Source organism: Terrapene carolina, unplaced genomic scaffold (assembly GCF_002925995.2).
Source record: "Terrapene carolina triunguis isolate 2854851 unplaced genomic scaffold, T_m_triunguis-2.0 Scaffold89, whole genome shotgun sequence".
In the NCBI taxonomy this organism is placed as follows: domain Eukaryota; kingdom Metazoa; phylum Chordata; order Testudines; family Emydidae; genus Terrapene; species Terrapene triunguis.
Window position 1 is genome coordinate 26,879,365 of NW_020664440.1, and position 17,676 is coordinate 26,897,040.

A 17,676-nucleotide genomic window follows, 5' to 3' on the forward strand; every position below is an offset into this window, starting at 1 on the left:
TACAACTACCTAAAGTGCCAAGTGTTTAAAAAAATACTTTATGATCAAAAGATCCACAGCATAGACAGACACCAGCAGTGAGATTTCAAATGAAGCCATTTTAAATCCTCCCAGTTCTTAATCTAATTAACTGATTTATTTGACCTTAACAAAAATTTAATCTGCATCCGAAGAGTAAAGAGAAAACTTCAGACATTTTTCTCATCCCTGTCATAGGCTGAAACGGTAAAATGCATCAGTCTCATCTATGAAGGCGGTAAAGGCTCTTCCATAATCTACAGATATAGGTGTTAGTCTTTCCAAATAGGTATTTGTCTGTTCAGAGTTTGATATAAAAATACTCTCTAAATGTCTATTTAGATAACCTATGTAGCAATAATGGCTAATTCATCCAGGTTCTTATAAAGGCACTCATCTCCACAGTGTACATGAGTGCTTAATTATTTTCCTTTCTTTTGCAGGTCACACCTCCACAGTTTGTTCCAGCCACAACTACAGTGACTCCTTCAATCCTCTTGTCTCCTAGTGTTTTCCAGCAGTCAGCTACAAAATCCACTGAAATAGAGAATAAAGCCAGCTCCTCTTCTCCTCTAACACTTGGAGCAACAGAAATTCAGATAATGCCTCCTACTGTTCTCAGTAGGTCTCAGCTCCAGGAAACCTTAATACATCTAATAAAGGTACTGTCAGTATCAGATTAAACCACTTTGGGTTTTTTCTGAATACAGAGGCAAGTAATGAGACTCCGTGCACTGGCAACTCCCATTGGATTCAATAGACGTTACAAGAGCTCAGCACTCTTGGGAGCCTGATGATTCCACACAGGTCCCATGTGTAGAGATGGTCCCTTGACTCAAGGTGTCTTTCTTCCCAGGATGGCACAATTTACTTCCTCTCTGGGATCCAGGTTTAGTGATGAGGTGGGGAACAGCTGAGGGTAAGCCACGAGGGACATGCATTGGGCCTCTTCCTTCTCTATCCACATACATCTCTGCAAAAATCTGCAGAAAAGTTAATGCAGCTTCAGGATTTATTAACATTCCTATGGAGCCCCTCCTGCTGCTTAGCTCCCTCTTAAAGGGAGTTCCAGGGGTGGACTTCAGGGCTGCAGTCTTTGGCAGCACAGCTCCAATGGATCTGCACTGAGTGGAAAGGAGCTCAGGGACTTGTGCAGAGACCTCTGTATAGTATTGCAAATCTCACAGGGTCTGCAGAATTTGTGGGTAGAAAAGTTGCAGAGTCCCTGTGCCATTCTATGGGGTTTTATGCTGAAAGGGGTGATTTGATACAGGATTTTGCCCACAAGAAATTGAAAATATGTATGTAAAATCAAAATATATTTCATTAATAGCTCAACCTGGAAGTAACTTGACCATTACATTTTTTATTTAACAAAATATTCCAGTTACAGATGAGTTTTCTTTGTTCCTTTTTTAGGGGCATGAGCTCACCTTGAAATAGAAACTGCAAGCATTCTGATTAATGAATTAGAAAGTTTTAAATGAGTGTGCTTTAATGCTTCAATTAATATTTCTGCTGCAATTCTGTTTCACAACTTCTGCTGCAATGTTCCTCAGGGCAGGTCTAAACTTAGATCGCTGTAGCAGCACAGCTGCACTGAAGCAATTGCACCACTGTAGCACTTCAGTGAAGATGCTACTACGCCAGCAGGAGAGTTTCTTCTGTCGGCGTAGTTAATCCATCTCCGCGAGAGGCGGTAGCTTTGTCGACGGGAGAAGTCCTCCCGTCAACATAGCACTGTCTACACGGGGGGCAAGGTCAGTATAACTATATTGCTCAGGGATGTAGATTTTTCCCACCCCTTGGTGATGTAGTTATACCAATGTAATGCAGACCTGGCCTCAGTGAATCACAACAGAGCTATTGCTCCGATAGAGCCGTATAGCAAGAGGATTATTTAGTCTCTTTCCGTTGTAAAATGACCACCAATGTCACAAAACTTTGTGCAACATCAGGGCTCTCTTGCTCTTTCCACACTGATATCAATAGGTCTTGCACACAAAATGCAGCTCTAAAAATAAGACTACAGAAACACAGCTCCTAGTGATAGAATTGTTAGGACTGGAAGGGGCCCATAGTAAGTCATATGATCAGCTTTGGTGGCTGTTTTTGTTCTTTTGCATGACCTGCCTTTTTTTGCAGGACCTGCAGCTGCAACAAAAAACACTTGCTGACCCAGGAAAAACCTGCAAACTGAGCTCAACTGCCAGTCTTTTGTGGGGTTTTTTATTATTTATTTATTATTGGAGGCAGATTTCACAGATTTCTGCCTGTAATCTTGAGGACACTATTTGTGCTGTTCCAGTTCCAAAGGGAGCAGTACTTTTTATGTGCAGTCTGTATATGCCATATTTAGACAGGAACCTGAAGGCTGATCAAAATTGTCCTCCCCAGAAGTGGGAGATTACTATAAATCGTGACTGCAGTAGAATACAAAGGTCTGAAGTGCAAATAATGCTGAAGGAGAAGAATATTCATCTTCATGCTGATTGATTAGGTGTCTGTTGTAGGCTTTACCAGTATATCTCATTTGAACGTTTAGAACCCAAGAAAACTAAATAGCTTTAAATATTGCATATAAGTTAGCATGCTTAGTTTCCCAGTAATATATTGATCTAGAATTTTAGACCAAGGAACACACTGTGCATTGTTTTCCAAATTGGTCTTAGAAGTGTAAGTAATTGCAGAAAGTCTTTTCATATAATTGCTGGCACTGCTTGGAGATGGATTTGGGAGTCAGTGCTGTTCAGGAATGCACAAAAAGCAAAATTCACTGCACCCCTGCAACGCTCAGGTAATGGGACTTGATGTGGTTGAAGAGAGCAGGAGTTCTGAGGGACAGTGAAACTAGTACCTTCCAACCCAGGGCCAGGACTGTAGTGCACATTCTCTTCCACCCACTTAAAACTACTAGTACGTTGCATGGCGGGAATGGTGGCTGTTGTCCCTCAGTGCTACTTGTGCTGGATGTTAGGACCGCTTGCAATGTATAATCATAGATCTTACTGTCCTGGCCCCCAGCCTCACACTCCCCCACTCTATGTGGTGCCTTTGCAACAGTGCCTTCGTGCAGCCAGTCCTCCCTGTATTCCCCACTCTGAAGAGACACAAACTCCATCTTGAGGTTTAAGTTATGCACAGTTAAGTAGCAAAAATCAGCACTTAAGTGTATGTTTTTAGTTAATATTCTGCATGTGCTCTTTTCCCCTCCTGCAGAATGATTCCAGTTTTCTCAGTACTGTTCATGAAGTCTACTTGCAAGTCCTGACCAAGAATACAGACATCAAACTATAATTGTCAGTTGAACTGAATTAACTTCAATATGTCTGCTTCTGAAACAATTATGCCTCATCTATAAAGCTGTAATATTTTTTTAAAAAGAATATTTAGTTTTCAGTGTCTTGAATTTTGAACCTGTTGGGAAAGACTATTCCTTAAAAATACTTCTAAAAGTAATCTGCTCAGAAGTGATCTAGGTTTCACTGTGATCATCACCAGCAAACCTTTGTTTCTAAGGAAAAGTTGTTTAGTTGCATATGAGTTTTCATTAGCATTAAGTGAATGTGCAAATGTTTTCTCTGACTTTTTTATTTCTAGCTATCTTCAGTATTGAAGAGTTAAGGGGAGCAGTGCTGTTTTTAACCTATCAGGTATACAGTACACTACACAGTTCAGAACAAAACTCAGTTGTAAAACCCACTTCTGGTTCTAAGAGCTTTGTAGAGGCTGGGGAGGCTCATTTATTATAATAAACTGTGGTTGGTTGGTGGAAGATACTGCAGTCAAGCTTGGAGCTGGGTGCCCTTAGAGCTAGATGTTTGAGGTAGGGGTTAAAAATACTTTTGCCCATTCCTGAGGAACAAACAGCTTTTACCCAATGCACATCCTTATTTTGAAACTGTTCCATTAGTTTTTGGTTTTGCATCTTTGGCAACAAACAAGTGTCCAATGAAATATGCTCGATTTCTCTAAAAAGATCTAATCCAAAGTGTGCACAATCCTAGGATATGGCAATCATGTGTTCTTTAAGTAACAGCCTGATTCTGTAAATTTTTTAAATCAGATCTGGGGAAGAATATCACTCTAAGACTATTATTTTCCTATTCCCTGGGGCTATATATGATATTTGAAATATGTTGTTTCTGTTAAGCTAAGGAGGAGACAATGCCAGAATTGAGTTTCATTATTCACTTGTGTTGGCACCGTAGTGTTGAAAACTATACAGATGCGGAACAATTACAAACTGACACACACACACACCCCTTGCCTCCAAAAAATATTTTCACATTGTGTAGTGTTGCATTGTGTTTAGTTGAAAAGTGAACACTTCTTACATATGGTTTACCATTTCAGTATTTACCAGTGTAAGAATCAGACTTCTTCGTGTCTCCCCTTTTGAAGTCAGAAAAGAATCTAATGATATTTTACTATGCTGCTATTGGTCTATCTGTGACTTATATTTATTTCTATATGGCATGAAAAGGTAGTTAGTAATACTTTAAAGTAGATCTCAGTTGATTCCAGCAATAGTAATTTTAAGGGATGATTTTTGAGTAGAGAGGTCTTGGTATATTTGGTAAAGGATAATTTGTAGTAAGTTTAACCAATTAGGATGCTTTGCTTATTTTTTCCAAGCACTATTGCAACAAAGAAGGAACAAGTTTTGTTTGGCTCTACAAAATAGAATATCCTAGGGATTAGTTGTAATAATGTTGACATAGTCAAGAGTGCAGGGTCATTTCATTGGAAATGATCAAATAAGCTTTAATTGTGACTCCATCACAAATCAGTGGGTTTCTTACAGTTATAACAAAATGTTTGTTTGCATTTTTCATGTCTAATAACTATTTTACTTTGAACTTTGTTTTTGAATAGAAAAGATTTTTGTTTGGCAAAATCTGCCTTCTGAAGAGTTTTTCAGCCTTTGAACTCTGTTTTCAATTTAAAATATTTAGTATTTTTATGTTAGTGTGCAGAATTCAGGGAAACATGCTAGTGATCATGTGTATTTACCAAGAAATATATTAGCATTAATGGTAGCATTTGAATTCAGCAACAAAGACTTTCTGGACTTTGTAAGGAAGAAGGTGACCTTCCTATTCACATACTAGAATTATAATAGCATTCACAAAGCAATGTGAATTTGATTAGTTTATCTAAACCCATACACCTGATTCAAATAAAACTTGTGAGGACCTTTTTGGAGGAGAAAGAACAGGAAAAAATGCCAAACTAGAGAGCAGTGCTCTTGGATATAGTCCTAGTGGACAATAACCAAGACCCTCAAACAGGTGTCTTTCTCTGGCTTCAGCAAAGACTGAAGCAGTACTTTCTTGACTTTTATGAGCATTTCTACTAGCTTGAAAAGGAGGGTGAATGGAAGGAGGAGTTCCCAAGTATAGAAATGAGAAAAGGAGCTACTGAGATGATACAAATTACAAACATTTCTGTTAACTTTCAGTTAAATACAGTCTCATCTTTAAAATGTCATATCCAAAGATTTATATAAATGATGGGACACTGAGGATTTCCCTCATATGGATTGTACTTTCATTTTAAGTCTGTAAGTCATGAATACTTGACGATAAAGGGAATGTTATTTTAAGTAGCAACAATATTACGAGGGTTTGATTATAATCTAAACCCCAAACATTTTACATTTTTGTTTAATGTGCTTGTGTTATAACTGTCCAAGAACCTCAACACGATGTTGGTAGATCCAAGTTCTCTTAATTTTTATATTCTACTAACCTGAAAAAGTGTCGTCTTCCCAGCTTGCAGAATGAATTTAAATCATCGTGACTAAGCAAGTTTTCTAATGAGTACAACTGATTTCTGTTCATATTGAATTCTTACTCACATTTACTCCAGCTGCTGTATGTATAAACAGACGCACACTGGGAGAACAGGAGTCTCCTGCATATGCAGAGTGCCATGATAGTGCTTTTTGTAATATGACAAAATTTAACAGATAAACCTCTTTAATGAAGAACTGCATTGTAAAACAAGCTCTGCTGCAACATAAAACTGGAGATGTTTTATAATGTGGAAATTGTTTGACAGCTTTATTCTGGTTATTTTAAACTTTTGTATTCTAAAATGGTCAAGTTTGTTTCATTGCTTGATTCATGTTAGCTGCATGTACTGATAGCTAATACATAGCTAGTTACCATGGGTCATCACAGCAACTTAACATGATCATTTAAAGTGGCTTTTTGTTTTGGTAAAAATGTGATTGTACCCATTAGTTCTGAGAGTGAAAACAATTAGTTTAGACTATATTCCCAAAATTAATTATCTGTCTAAGCACGTGTTTTCTATGGTCAATGTTAAGTCACTTTAAAAATGATAACCTTCTCATCAAAGATGGTTTTAAGATTTACAGCTTTATTATTATTCACAAAATTAAAATTGTTTCTCAGTTTTGTAGCTGTTAAGTTAATATTGCAAAGTTGTATGAAAAATACCGAACAGCTATTAATTTGGAAGCAATATATCTTGTAAAAGTAGAAAATATTTGCTAAAGAATTGAGGCAAAGTGTTAAACTGAAAGAGTAATTATTAATTTTAGTTTCATATAACAAATGTTTGACTTGCCAGGTATTGCTATTCAACATGTCTGAACATTTGCAGCTGGACATGTTTCATTTTGCCTACATTTTGTTTTGCTTCATTTTGGTACATTCCTTCAACCTATAATGCCCCATCTAATCAAGTATATAATTACTGGGAAACTTTCAAAAGAGAGTGATTACTTTGGAAAGTTATCTTTTAAAGTATGTGAGAAATCAGCCACTTTTTCCAGCTATTTGAATTGCTTCTTGCTTACAGCATATCTTTACAGGAGGAATGTGTGCAATATATTTCACCTCAGTTTAGTCTGACATTGTTGTGAAAATGTTAAGATGCAATATCTTCCTTCCACTTTAAATTGGAAAAAATTGCAATATCTTTCCCTGATGGTCTATTTATTTTTATCTATTCTGTGCTTGGGCACATTGGTGGGGGGTGTTTTAAAATGTAAAGTATGCATTTTTAACTGTCAGATTATTATTTTTTTTTTTACCACTTTCAACTGCACCAGTTATTATTTACTTGCATGTTCTTACAGTATGAAGATGCTCAAGACATTGGGGTTTTTAGTAATGATTTCTGGAAATATATGGTATGCAAACAGGTTTTTTTAAAGTCAGTAAACATAGATACTGCATCACTAACATTATGGTATGGACTTCTTTATACCATCTATGTATGTTTGCAAATATTAAGTTATTGCATAAATGTTTAAGAATTAGCATTTTTCATCCAAAATTTTGTATGTTTGCAAATATATTTTTGTAATAAAATTTCAAAAGCAAATATTTCAGCACCTCTTACGATCTTCCGATGCTTTATTTCATTTGCAGAGATAGAAACTAGCTATAAGTGTAAACTCAAAAGGTTCATTGGGGTCATCCATCCTGGTGCCTTAAATTTTAGATTTTGAATTTGGCAAACCAACCAATCTTCATCCTGTTCTAAGAAGTAAATCTGTAAGATCTGTGTTGCTACTACTGCAGTTGCTTCCATTGGCTTTCATACTAATATTTAATTTTTGTAGTACCCTTCTCATCCATTCCAGCAGATGTGTGACACTTGATAAACCAAATATTAATCGGAAACAGTTTAGATTTAGACTTGGTGGTCTGGATTAATTCAGCAACTGTCACTCCATACTAATTGATTATGGTAATATTGTGCTGCCCAAACCACTGGTGAACTATAATAGTTTTCAGAGTAGCAGCCATGTTAGTCTGTATCCGCAAAAAGAACAGGGGTACTTGTGAGACTAACAAATTTATTTGAGCATAAGCTTTTGTGGGCTACAGCCCACTTCATCAGATGCATAGAATGGAACATATAGTAAGAAGATATATATACATACAGAGAACATGAAAAGGTGGAAGTTGCCATACCAACTCTATGAGCTAATTAATTAAGATGAGCTGTTAGCAGCAGGAGAAAAAAAACTTTTGTAGTGATAATTAAGATGGCCCATTTTAGACAGTTGACAAGAAGGTGTGAGGATACTTAATATGGGGAAATAGATTCAATTTGTGTAATGACCCAGCCACTCCCAGTCTCCATTCAAGCATAACATTCAAAAAACAGTAGGAGAACACTTCAACCTGTCTGGTCACTCAGTAACAGACTTAAAGGTGGCAATTTTGCAACAGAAAAGCTTCAAAAACAGATTCCAACAAGAAACTGCTGAACTAGAATTAATTTGCAAACTAGATACCATTAACCTGGGTTTGAATAGAGACTGGGAGTGGCTGGGTCATTACACAAATTGAATCTATTTCCCCATATTAAGTATCCTCACACCTTCTTGTCAACTGTCTAAAATGGGCCATCTTAATTATCACTACAAAAGTTTTTTTTCTCCTGCTGATAATAGCTCATCTTAATTAATTAGCCTCTTAGAGTTGGTATGGCTACTTCCACCTTTTCATGTTCTCTGTATGTATATATATCTTCTTACTATATGTTCCATTCTATGCATCTGATGAAGTGGGCTGTAGCCCACAAAAGCTTATGCTCAAATAAATGTGTTAGTCTCTAAGGTGCCACAAGTACTCCTGTTCTTTTTATTATAGTTTTGGTAATCTTAATTTATTTGCAACAAAATCTTGTAGCACAATTTCACTATAAAACTAACTTTTCCCTTTTATGAAGATGGTTTTTTTTCTGGATTCTCCTTTGCATCTTGAATGCCAAACTTATTTTCAGCTGAAATAGAACATAAACAATATTATAAAATTCTTCACATATTCCTTACAAACATTATTTAATTGTCGTAAGATAAATCAGATGGGGAAATTGAGACAGACAAGGGGACAAATTCAGAAGTTATATGTCAGGTGGAGTAAGTTAGATGCCCTTGCATTAAACTCCCATAAATTCAGTCTCTTGAATCTACTTCCATCCAGTCTCCCAACCAATTAGTCAGTCTAAATACGTCTAAGAGGATGTAACTTACACATTGAAGAGGCAGAACTGTATGTAAAAACAGGATGGTGCTATCTTTGTAGCTGAGGGTGGACTGGGAACTGTACTATATATGCAAGCAGGTCCTCTCTAATTGCCTTGCCTGGCAGCCTTCCCGTAGGAGAGTGATAACTTTTATGGAATAGTCATGAAAACAAAATAACAGCCATAATGGCCTGAATTCTGGCTTTGCTTGCCATGTCAAATTTGTTGCATACAACAGTCAACACAGAGGCGGAGGATTGAGTACTGTGGGCACAGTCTCTTCTCTTTATAGAGATTCAGTGAAGAATTATATTTTCCTGCATCTAAACTACATCATCCACTGTGTAAATAAAATTCACCTCAACTTTGGGCCAAATTTTTTTCCTCTGGCCTCCCATCTCACATGTCAGTTTGGACTCTGCAATGGACACGCGTATTTTCTGAGTGAGTTGGGGTGGAAGCATGTGTCAAAAACCAAATAAAGAAAGGTGGTTACAGTATTATGGAGAAACAGGTGGGAGGCTGGGAGCTTGGGGCTCTGCTTTCTGGTCTTCCTTCAGCAGGTGCTGTCCAGCAATGAAGTACACCCTCATCTGTGTTTGTAAATGTTCCAAATGCTGGGGCTAGCTCGCTCCTTTCCAGGCTAACCAAGTAGCTGAAAGGAAAACTACACTTTTCTCTAATGCCTCTTAGAGAATGAAATATCTACCAAAACTAAATATATGAAAATGAATTTCCCAGTGAATTTTGAAATACCTGTTACTGTTTTAATACCTCCCTCCAATGAACTGGACTATGTGACTCTGAGGTCTAACCTCTTAGTGATGTTGCATTGTACTTCCCAGCAGGAGGCAGAGTTTCATGAAATTCATCCACTGAAATCTGACTCTTCCAATTGAATTTTTGGGTAAATTCTTATGGGGTTAGAGGATGAAATACATATATGCTGTGGCACATACAAATAGCACATGCTAAAGAAAACATTGACAGATCCTCAGCTTGTGTCAACAGGAACATCTTTACTGACTTCAGTAAAGCCATGCTCATTTACACCACTTTAGGGTGTGATCCATTGTACAACAATATACTTATTAATGCTCAGTTATGCCTCACGCCCTACAAAGTGACTGGATTGCCGTGGGGCTCACCAATATCATATTACTGTATCAGAGGACAGAAAAACTGCTACCATCCCTTCTCCCAGTTACAAACGTTGTTTCATGAAATAGGTGGATTTTTCTCCCTTTCATTTAAAAGTTGAAAATGAATTGTGTGCTTTTATTTTTAAAACTTCTTTAACAATGCATTTAAGCAGTTCTTAAATTAATCCAAGCATTAAAAAATACACCTTAAAATAACTTTTAAACTGTTTTCAATGCTTGCTAGCCAGAACTTGATTTGTCTGTCTCCGTTCTGTTTCATGAAATTCTACTTTCCAAGAGTGAAGATGGTGGCTTCTTCCTTGTTGCTTTAAATATTGTATTATATGTCAGATACACGTTTTTTTAAAGTAGCTTCCTCATCTTTGCAAGTAGACATGATTAGAATCACGTGTATGCTACCTAAACTGTTCTCTTGTCTTTCTTAAGTTGTAAGTGTTGTTATTAATGATTACTATCATTTCTCTGACCTGACAGATTTACTAGCAGGGCCAGCTCCAGGCACCAGCTTGGCAAGCGGGTGCTTGGGGCGGCCACTCCGGAGAGGGGCGGCAGGTCCAGCTATTCGGTGGCAATTCGGCGGATGGTCCTTCACTCCCGCTCGGAGCGAAGGACCTTCTGCCGAATTGCCGCCGCAGATAGCGATCGCGGCTTTTTTTTTTTTTTTGGCTGCTTGGGGCGGCCAAAACTCTGGAGCCGGCCCTGTTTACTAGTCTAGGCCAACTTGGAAATCTCATGAGAATAGCACTCCTATGCGCTCTCTCTACCTCCATCCAGACTGAAACTGGGAAATTTCGAGTCCATTTTTCTTTGCTCGATTGTACCTTCAAACCCCTTATCAAAGATTTGTGGGATGGGCAAAGATTAAAACTAGTTAATACCAAACTGTTTGCCCATCCCTAGGAGAAGGCTGATAGGCTAATGTAATTAGCTACATTAAACAATCTTACCCTATCAAAGTTAATTTCTATTAAGGATTTATTTTATCTGGCAGATAAACATTAAATGTACATATATAAATATTTGAAAGTCTCCCTACAGATGTTAACTTTCACTAACGTATAGAATTGACATGTGCGGCCATATTCTGAGCTGTTACTCTAGTTTTACATCTTATATTATCTAAATCAGGCTATTGACCATTGTGTCAATCACTGTGAATTAGTGCACTAATAATTTTGTTTGTAAAATGTTTATACATGACTTCCAATTTTCTTGTGCTTTCCATTAAATTCCTTCTTTGTGCAGGACTCCCGGTAGGGCCAGCTAAGCAGTGGGAAAGAGAGGAGGCTCTTCTGTCAATCATTAGCACATTTTAAAGGAGATCTTTAGGAGTGAGGTAGAATAAAAGGAGAGCAAACAGGAAATAGAAGTGTGGGTAAACAATAGAAAAGAGTTGAAGCAAAATGTAGATGGGAAATATGGAGAGAGGTGATTAGCAGTGAGGTGATAAGGGATACATGAGAAATACAAAGATGTTACATGGAACACAGAAGAAACCAATCGCTTTGCTGTAAGTTACCATTTCATTCCTGGGCTGCTGCATGCCTCCTTTGGGTGATTTACCAGGGTTTAGTGGCTGAGGATGAAATGAGGTTCACATGGAGGAATCCAGAATATTTCAGTCCATACATTGATAACCAAGCTGGGTTGGGCATGACCTCCCTTCCCCAGTCTGTGCTGTGGTAGCACTGAACTATTTGCCAGGTCCATTATGAATTTTTTTAGCCTTCAGATATCCTGAAGCAGGATAATGGAGTTGCCAGACTAATGGCATATCCAATTCCTATTTCTTTGCTGATGGTTCTTACTTTAGAGCCCAAAATCTGTAGCTCTTGCTAAGAAAGAAGTTGTTCCTAGTGAATTGGCTCAGCCTCTCATTTTTCATAAATAAAGCTGGAGGGTTTTTTTCCTATTTAAAATGTAAGTAGTACAATTCTATAAAATGCATTGCAGGAAGTCTAATCACAAAGGCATAAGGAATATGCTTCCTTTTCAGGTTGATTGAAGGCACTTGGCCTTGGGCCTTACTTAAAGCATGCAGGTATGTGATGTAAATGTACAGCTTGTGTTTATTTCTTACCTAAATAAATCAAGAGGCTCTGAGAGTAACCACGAGAGAGATGCTCTAGTGTGATGCTAGCAGAGTCCTTATGTCCTCTTACTCTAGAGAGCATATAGCTCCCGCATCCTGCCCCACTTTGTAGAAATCAGAGAAGGGTGGAGGAAGGCCTACAAGACTTTCTATTTCATCTCCTTGCCAATGTGGGATTGTGATCCAGAGTATATTTTTCTAGTGTATTGTCCAGTTTACTTCTAAAATGCCAAGCAACAAGGCTTCTACTCCTCCACTGGGGAGACTAATCTCCAATCTGATAGATTTCACTGTAAGGAATTTTTTTCTAATGCCCAAAACTTTCCTTTCCACATCTTTAGTTCATTACTGTGTTTGTGTTCCCTTGCATCTAATTTTTTTCCTCCATCGTTGATGCCTACACTGTTCAATATTTGGAGATAGTTTTCATCTCCCAAATTGCCCCTTTATTTGTTGCTTAGCTAAATGATACATATTAAACTGCTTAGACCCTATTTTTGCAGGCTGTTCCATCCAAGGCTGAAATCAATGGATCTTTGCACCGGTGTAGTGGTTTGGCACTGCACAACGGCTTGCATAATTGGGGCAAGAATTTGGGCCCTAGCCAGTCCTACTCCCAAAGGGCCTCCTCTCCTGCTGCTCTTTCCAAGAGAAACAATAATCCCCAAATCTGTTATGTTGTAGGAAAGAAACTGAAATCCCTTTTCCAGGAAAACACATTGCGTGAAATCTTGGCCCCACTGAAGTCAATGCCAAACTCCCATTTATTTCAATGGGGCCAGGATTTCTCCCATTGTAGTTTTACAGAGTATGACATAATGTAAATGGGAAGTCTGTTTTATTATTTATTAGTAGTATAGCAGGAGTTGCCGATGAGCCCCAGTCATAAACAAGGACACCATTGTGTTAGGTACTGTACAAACATTGAACAAGAAAAGTCTTAATTTGGCTGTTGTAGATGCCTGTCCTGTTCCCCTTCTCCTTTCTATTTATACTGTAAACAGGAAACGGTTGGTTGGTTGTTTTTTTTTAAATAATGTCTCCTTATTTACACAGAGTAAGTTATTCCATTTTTGGTAACAAGATCTTTAACTATGGAGTTCAGTCATTTGAACGTAGATATTCCTTTAAACAGTGAGTCCTGATCAAATATGCAAGCCTATAATGATAAAGCAAATTCCTAGTCTGTTTGAATGGGGGGGAACTAGTTTGTTTACTTATCATGAGTCAAATGTCAGACAGCTACTCTGTAGATGTAATGAAGTTACTTTTAAAAGTGTGTGTACTGTAGAGATTTGCTAACGTTTATCTAACTAAAACTGTGATCAGATAGAGGTAAAGGCTTGGCTTAAACAAGCACAAGCAAAGATCTTCATAAGTAAGGCTGAAATCAGAGTGGCTGAATCAAAACCCTAGATCCAAATAGCCCCAAACTTTGCAGCATTTGAAATCTAGATCTGGTTCTAAATTTTGCAACTTGGGTCAGTCTCTAGCTGAAACAGTCCTGTAAACTACCCACTTTGTGCTTAGGAATTGGATTGCATCTGTTATCCAAAGTAACTCATTAATGGGATTCCTGCAACACTATGGTGAGATGGAAGACTGTGTATGTGTGTCTGCAGCAGTTTTCAATGGACTATCCATTCATTAGGGAAAGGGTGGTAGTCTCCCTGTGTAAAGGCTGCAATAAGCTTCAAATATAAAGCTGTTTTGCCCCTTAATATTTTGGCTTGGAAAATAGGTTTGGTCTGGAAATTGCCAGATTTACCCTGAAAACAAAGAATTATTCTTGTTGGCTTGTTTTCTGCAAAGTTTTAAAAAAATCATCACATAATTTTTGAGTAAGAGGTCATTTAAAATATACCTTGACTTGAATTTTTTTTTTCTTTGTCTAACATCTGTTTGGGTCCCTCTAGCTCAAAAACAGCTGGTAAGTTATCCTCCAAGCTTTCTAGAAAATTAAATCTCCTTAAACTCCTGGGCCAGCTATATTTGAAGAAAACAGGTTGAAGTTAAGCAAAAATATGAATACATTTTTTGTGCAGCTATCCTTGGGTTCTGTCCTGTTCCCAGTGATTTCAGTGGGAGTTTATTTACCATTGCTGCCTTTGGGAGCAGGTTCAGGCCCTGCATGAGCATGTTGTACTCTATGGGCTGTTGGTTGCTCCTTAGAAAGAGCATAAGAGTGTTTATGTAGATAACCGCGAACAGATACCTTCCTTTAGCTCCTGCGCTCAAGTCCTGTGTGTGTTAGCAGACCCATACTGGACCCTCATGCTCTATCTCAGAGATGAGGCTCTTTTCTCAGCTCTGTGGCAAATTTTCTACGTAATCTTTAGCAAGTCACTTAAACTACATTCACCAGTTACCTGATCTGAAAAAACAACTTGCGCGTGTTCTCCACAGGTCAAGGGAGCCTTTTAGTGGGAGAGGCAGGAGTAATTGTCGTTTTGCTAGATCAGGGGTCTCAAACTCCTGGCCTGCAGGCCATCTGCAGCCCGCGAGCCTCCCCAATGTGGCCCGCAGGGCTCTAGCAGTTTTGGGGCTGGGTCTCTCCCTTGGCCCCACCTGCCGCCCCTGGGCGCTCCCCACTCAGGGGCCCCGGCAGTGCAGCGGAGCTGAGTGGCGTCTGCCTGCTCGCTCCAGTGGCTGCTGGCCCCCTTCCTGTGGCCTCGGGGTGTGGCTGTGCCTCCGCGCGCTGCCCCCGGCCCGAGCGCCCCTGCGGCCAATGGGACACTGCGGGGGCGGTGCCTGGGGGCAGAAGCACGCAGAGGTCCCCCGGCCTGCCCCGCCTTGGAGCCCCAGGTAAGCGCCGCACCCCTGACCCCCTCCCAGAGCCTGCACCCCCACTCCCTTCCCACACACCCCTCCCACCCCAAACTCCCTACCAGAGCCTGCACCCCCTCCCCCATAACCCTCCTGCCCCCAAACTCCCTCTCAGAGCCTGCACCCCAATCCCCTACCCCAGACCTCCTCCCCCACCCAAACTCTGTCCCAGAGCCTTAGGCAGGTGGGGGGGGGGAGGCTTTTGGGGGGGGGGTGGTTCTGGGAGGATTTGAGGACTGGCACTGGCCCTAAGGTAAATTGAGTTTGAGAATCCTGTGCTAGATCTTGGAGTTTCCTCTTACAGAATGTGTCATCTATTTGAACAAACACTTTTTAAAATGGATTTTGTTTTGTATTTTGAGATCCACTGGTGAAAGAACCTGAAGAGCGTGAAGGTGCAGCACAGCCTGAGGGCGGGGTGTGTGGCTATGGTGGCTTTAAGTTCCTTTTGTGCCCTCTTGATCCTGGGCTGCTACAGGCATGGGAGAGGCTCCCTTCCCTCCAGCATAATTTACACAGACTCCCTTGGCCGGGCTAAGTTACAGCTCCCCTATGAGTCACAGCCTAGAATCTCTACAATTGTTCCAAGCTGCAGCCCCAGCCCAAACACTCCCTTCCTGCCCTTGGCATGCCTCCTGACAATTCGGGCTTGCACGGAGATCCTTGGAGGAGAGCCTTACAGCTGTCCTCTGCAGTGTCTGTAATGAGGGAATCCCTCCCATGGTCTGACACTGGACTTTCGGGCGTCCTTTACACCATTTTAGCCCTCTTGCTTGGTGTAAAGGGGCTGGAGTGGAGGTGAGGGTCTCACCCAGAGCTTTTGTACATTACTTTATACTTGAAGTTAATAATGTGTTTATATAGAAGGTGTGTAATGTCCTTAATTATTTATGTCCTTGCTCTTAAGTGCTTAGGTTTTGTAGATGATGTGCTAGGTAAGGACATATTTGCCAGTCAGCAGCCTTATTACTTGTTGGTTTTGGAATCTGATTTAAGGTCAAAATGTTAAAGCTAGGACAAAAGTTAAGCAACTAACTCCATATTTAGATATCTAAATGAGTGGCCTGACTTTCAGTGGTGCGGAGCATCTGAAGCTCCCACTGAAGTCAGTGGAGTTGCCTCTATTTATGTCACACAGAGCCACATTCATTGCTGTGCTGTTTGCACAATTATAGCAAGAATAGAGTTTAGGTTGGGGGGGGTCTCTAAAAGGTGCTAATCTGAGCACAACAATTTTTCTTATGCAGGAAGCAGGAAACTTCATGAGTTTTGATTTTGAGTTTCTAGCTCATGGTTACAATAGTTGTCAGAATCCCCAGGAGGCCCTCTGAGGCAGGAGCAGATGTAGGCTGCAGCACAGGCTGTCTAGAAGCAGGATCAAGGGCAGTCTGTTGAAACTACTGGCAATGGGAGTGTTTGCAGCCAGGTAGTGATGCTGAGTGGATTCTGCCCTTTGCTATTCCTAGGTTTGGCAACTTTGTTCCCTTTTCCTGGTTGTGATGTTGGACTCCGCTGGTTGTTCCTTATCTTAGGTTATTGTGTGAAAACTTTTGCAAAAAGATGAATTTTCAACATGGCCTGAAAATGATTAAACAGCAAGGAGGGAGGGAAGGAGGGGGTGTGTGTGTGTGTGTGTATGTGTGTGTGTGATTTCTTCCAGTGAGCCCTATTGTCCATTATTAATTATTTGTATTACAGTGCTAGGCACTGTACAAACAGAACAAAAAAAGACCAAACATGCTGTATCTCCAGTGCTCGTGAGTTTCATTGTGAAGACTTCCTGCTGCAATGTCCCACACAAACATAGCTCAGTTATGGATGGAGAGACAACCCCTATCCACACCCCTGCCCCCTGACCATCACCCCAAACTCCCCTGCCCTCTATCCAACCCCCCCGCTCCGTGCCCCCTTACCGCGCTGCCTGGAGCACCAGTGGCTGGCGGCCCTACAGCCATGCTGCCTGGTTGGAGCCGGGCCACGCCGTCGCTGTCACCACGCAGCTCAGAGCACTGGGTCAGGCCAGCGGTGGAGCGAGCGAGCTGAGGCTGCGGGGGAGGGGCCGGGGGCGAGCCTCTCGGGCCAGGAGCTCTGGGGCCAGGCACGACAGTCCCGCAGGCCAGATGTGGCCCGCGGGCCGTAGTTTTCCCACCTCTGTACTAGAGGCTACAGGCTCCTTTAGCTCTCACCTCTCCTGAGTAGAGACCTGCATCTCTCCCGCTCCTGAATGGAGTATTTCCACACTACACATTTCCCTGCCTACATTGTGAATCCCCCAGCAAGTCAGAATGTCTAAGCAGGCCAGCTTTGCTTTTTTCCTCAAGGATAGTAAACACATAATTGCCTGCTACACAGTTAAGTTACTACATCACTCTTTATAAACACATTTATTCTTAAGGTAAAAGCATTACAGAGAAAACATATTAAAAACAAAAAAGAATCTACACGCATGCTAATAAACTTACCAGAGATCACCCCCTAACTCTAACAAAGGCTCTGGCTGGGAACCATTCCTCCAAGCCACAACCAGGGGATTTTCTGTGGTCACAAGTTCATAAGATT

The 17,676-nt window shown here is 40.3% G+C and overlaps 1 protein-coding gene across 1 annotated transcript in view; it reads left to right on the forward strand.

Moving 5' to 3' along the window:
- DCP1A (decapping mRNA 1A) overlaps positions 1-7,368 on the forward strand; it is a 56,508-nt gene extending 49,140 nt beyond the window's left edge. The window contains exons 9-10 of the mRNA XM_024223486.3: positions 462-680; positions 3,238-7,368. Coding sequence (XP_024079254.1) covers positions 462-680; positions 3,238-3,315 — 297 coding nt within the window. The 3' untranslated portion in view covers positions 3,316-7,368. The remainder of the gene's footprint in view (positions 1-461; positions 681-3,237) is intronic.
- The last annotated feature ends 10,308 nt before the right edge of the window (positions 7,369-17,676 follow it).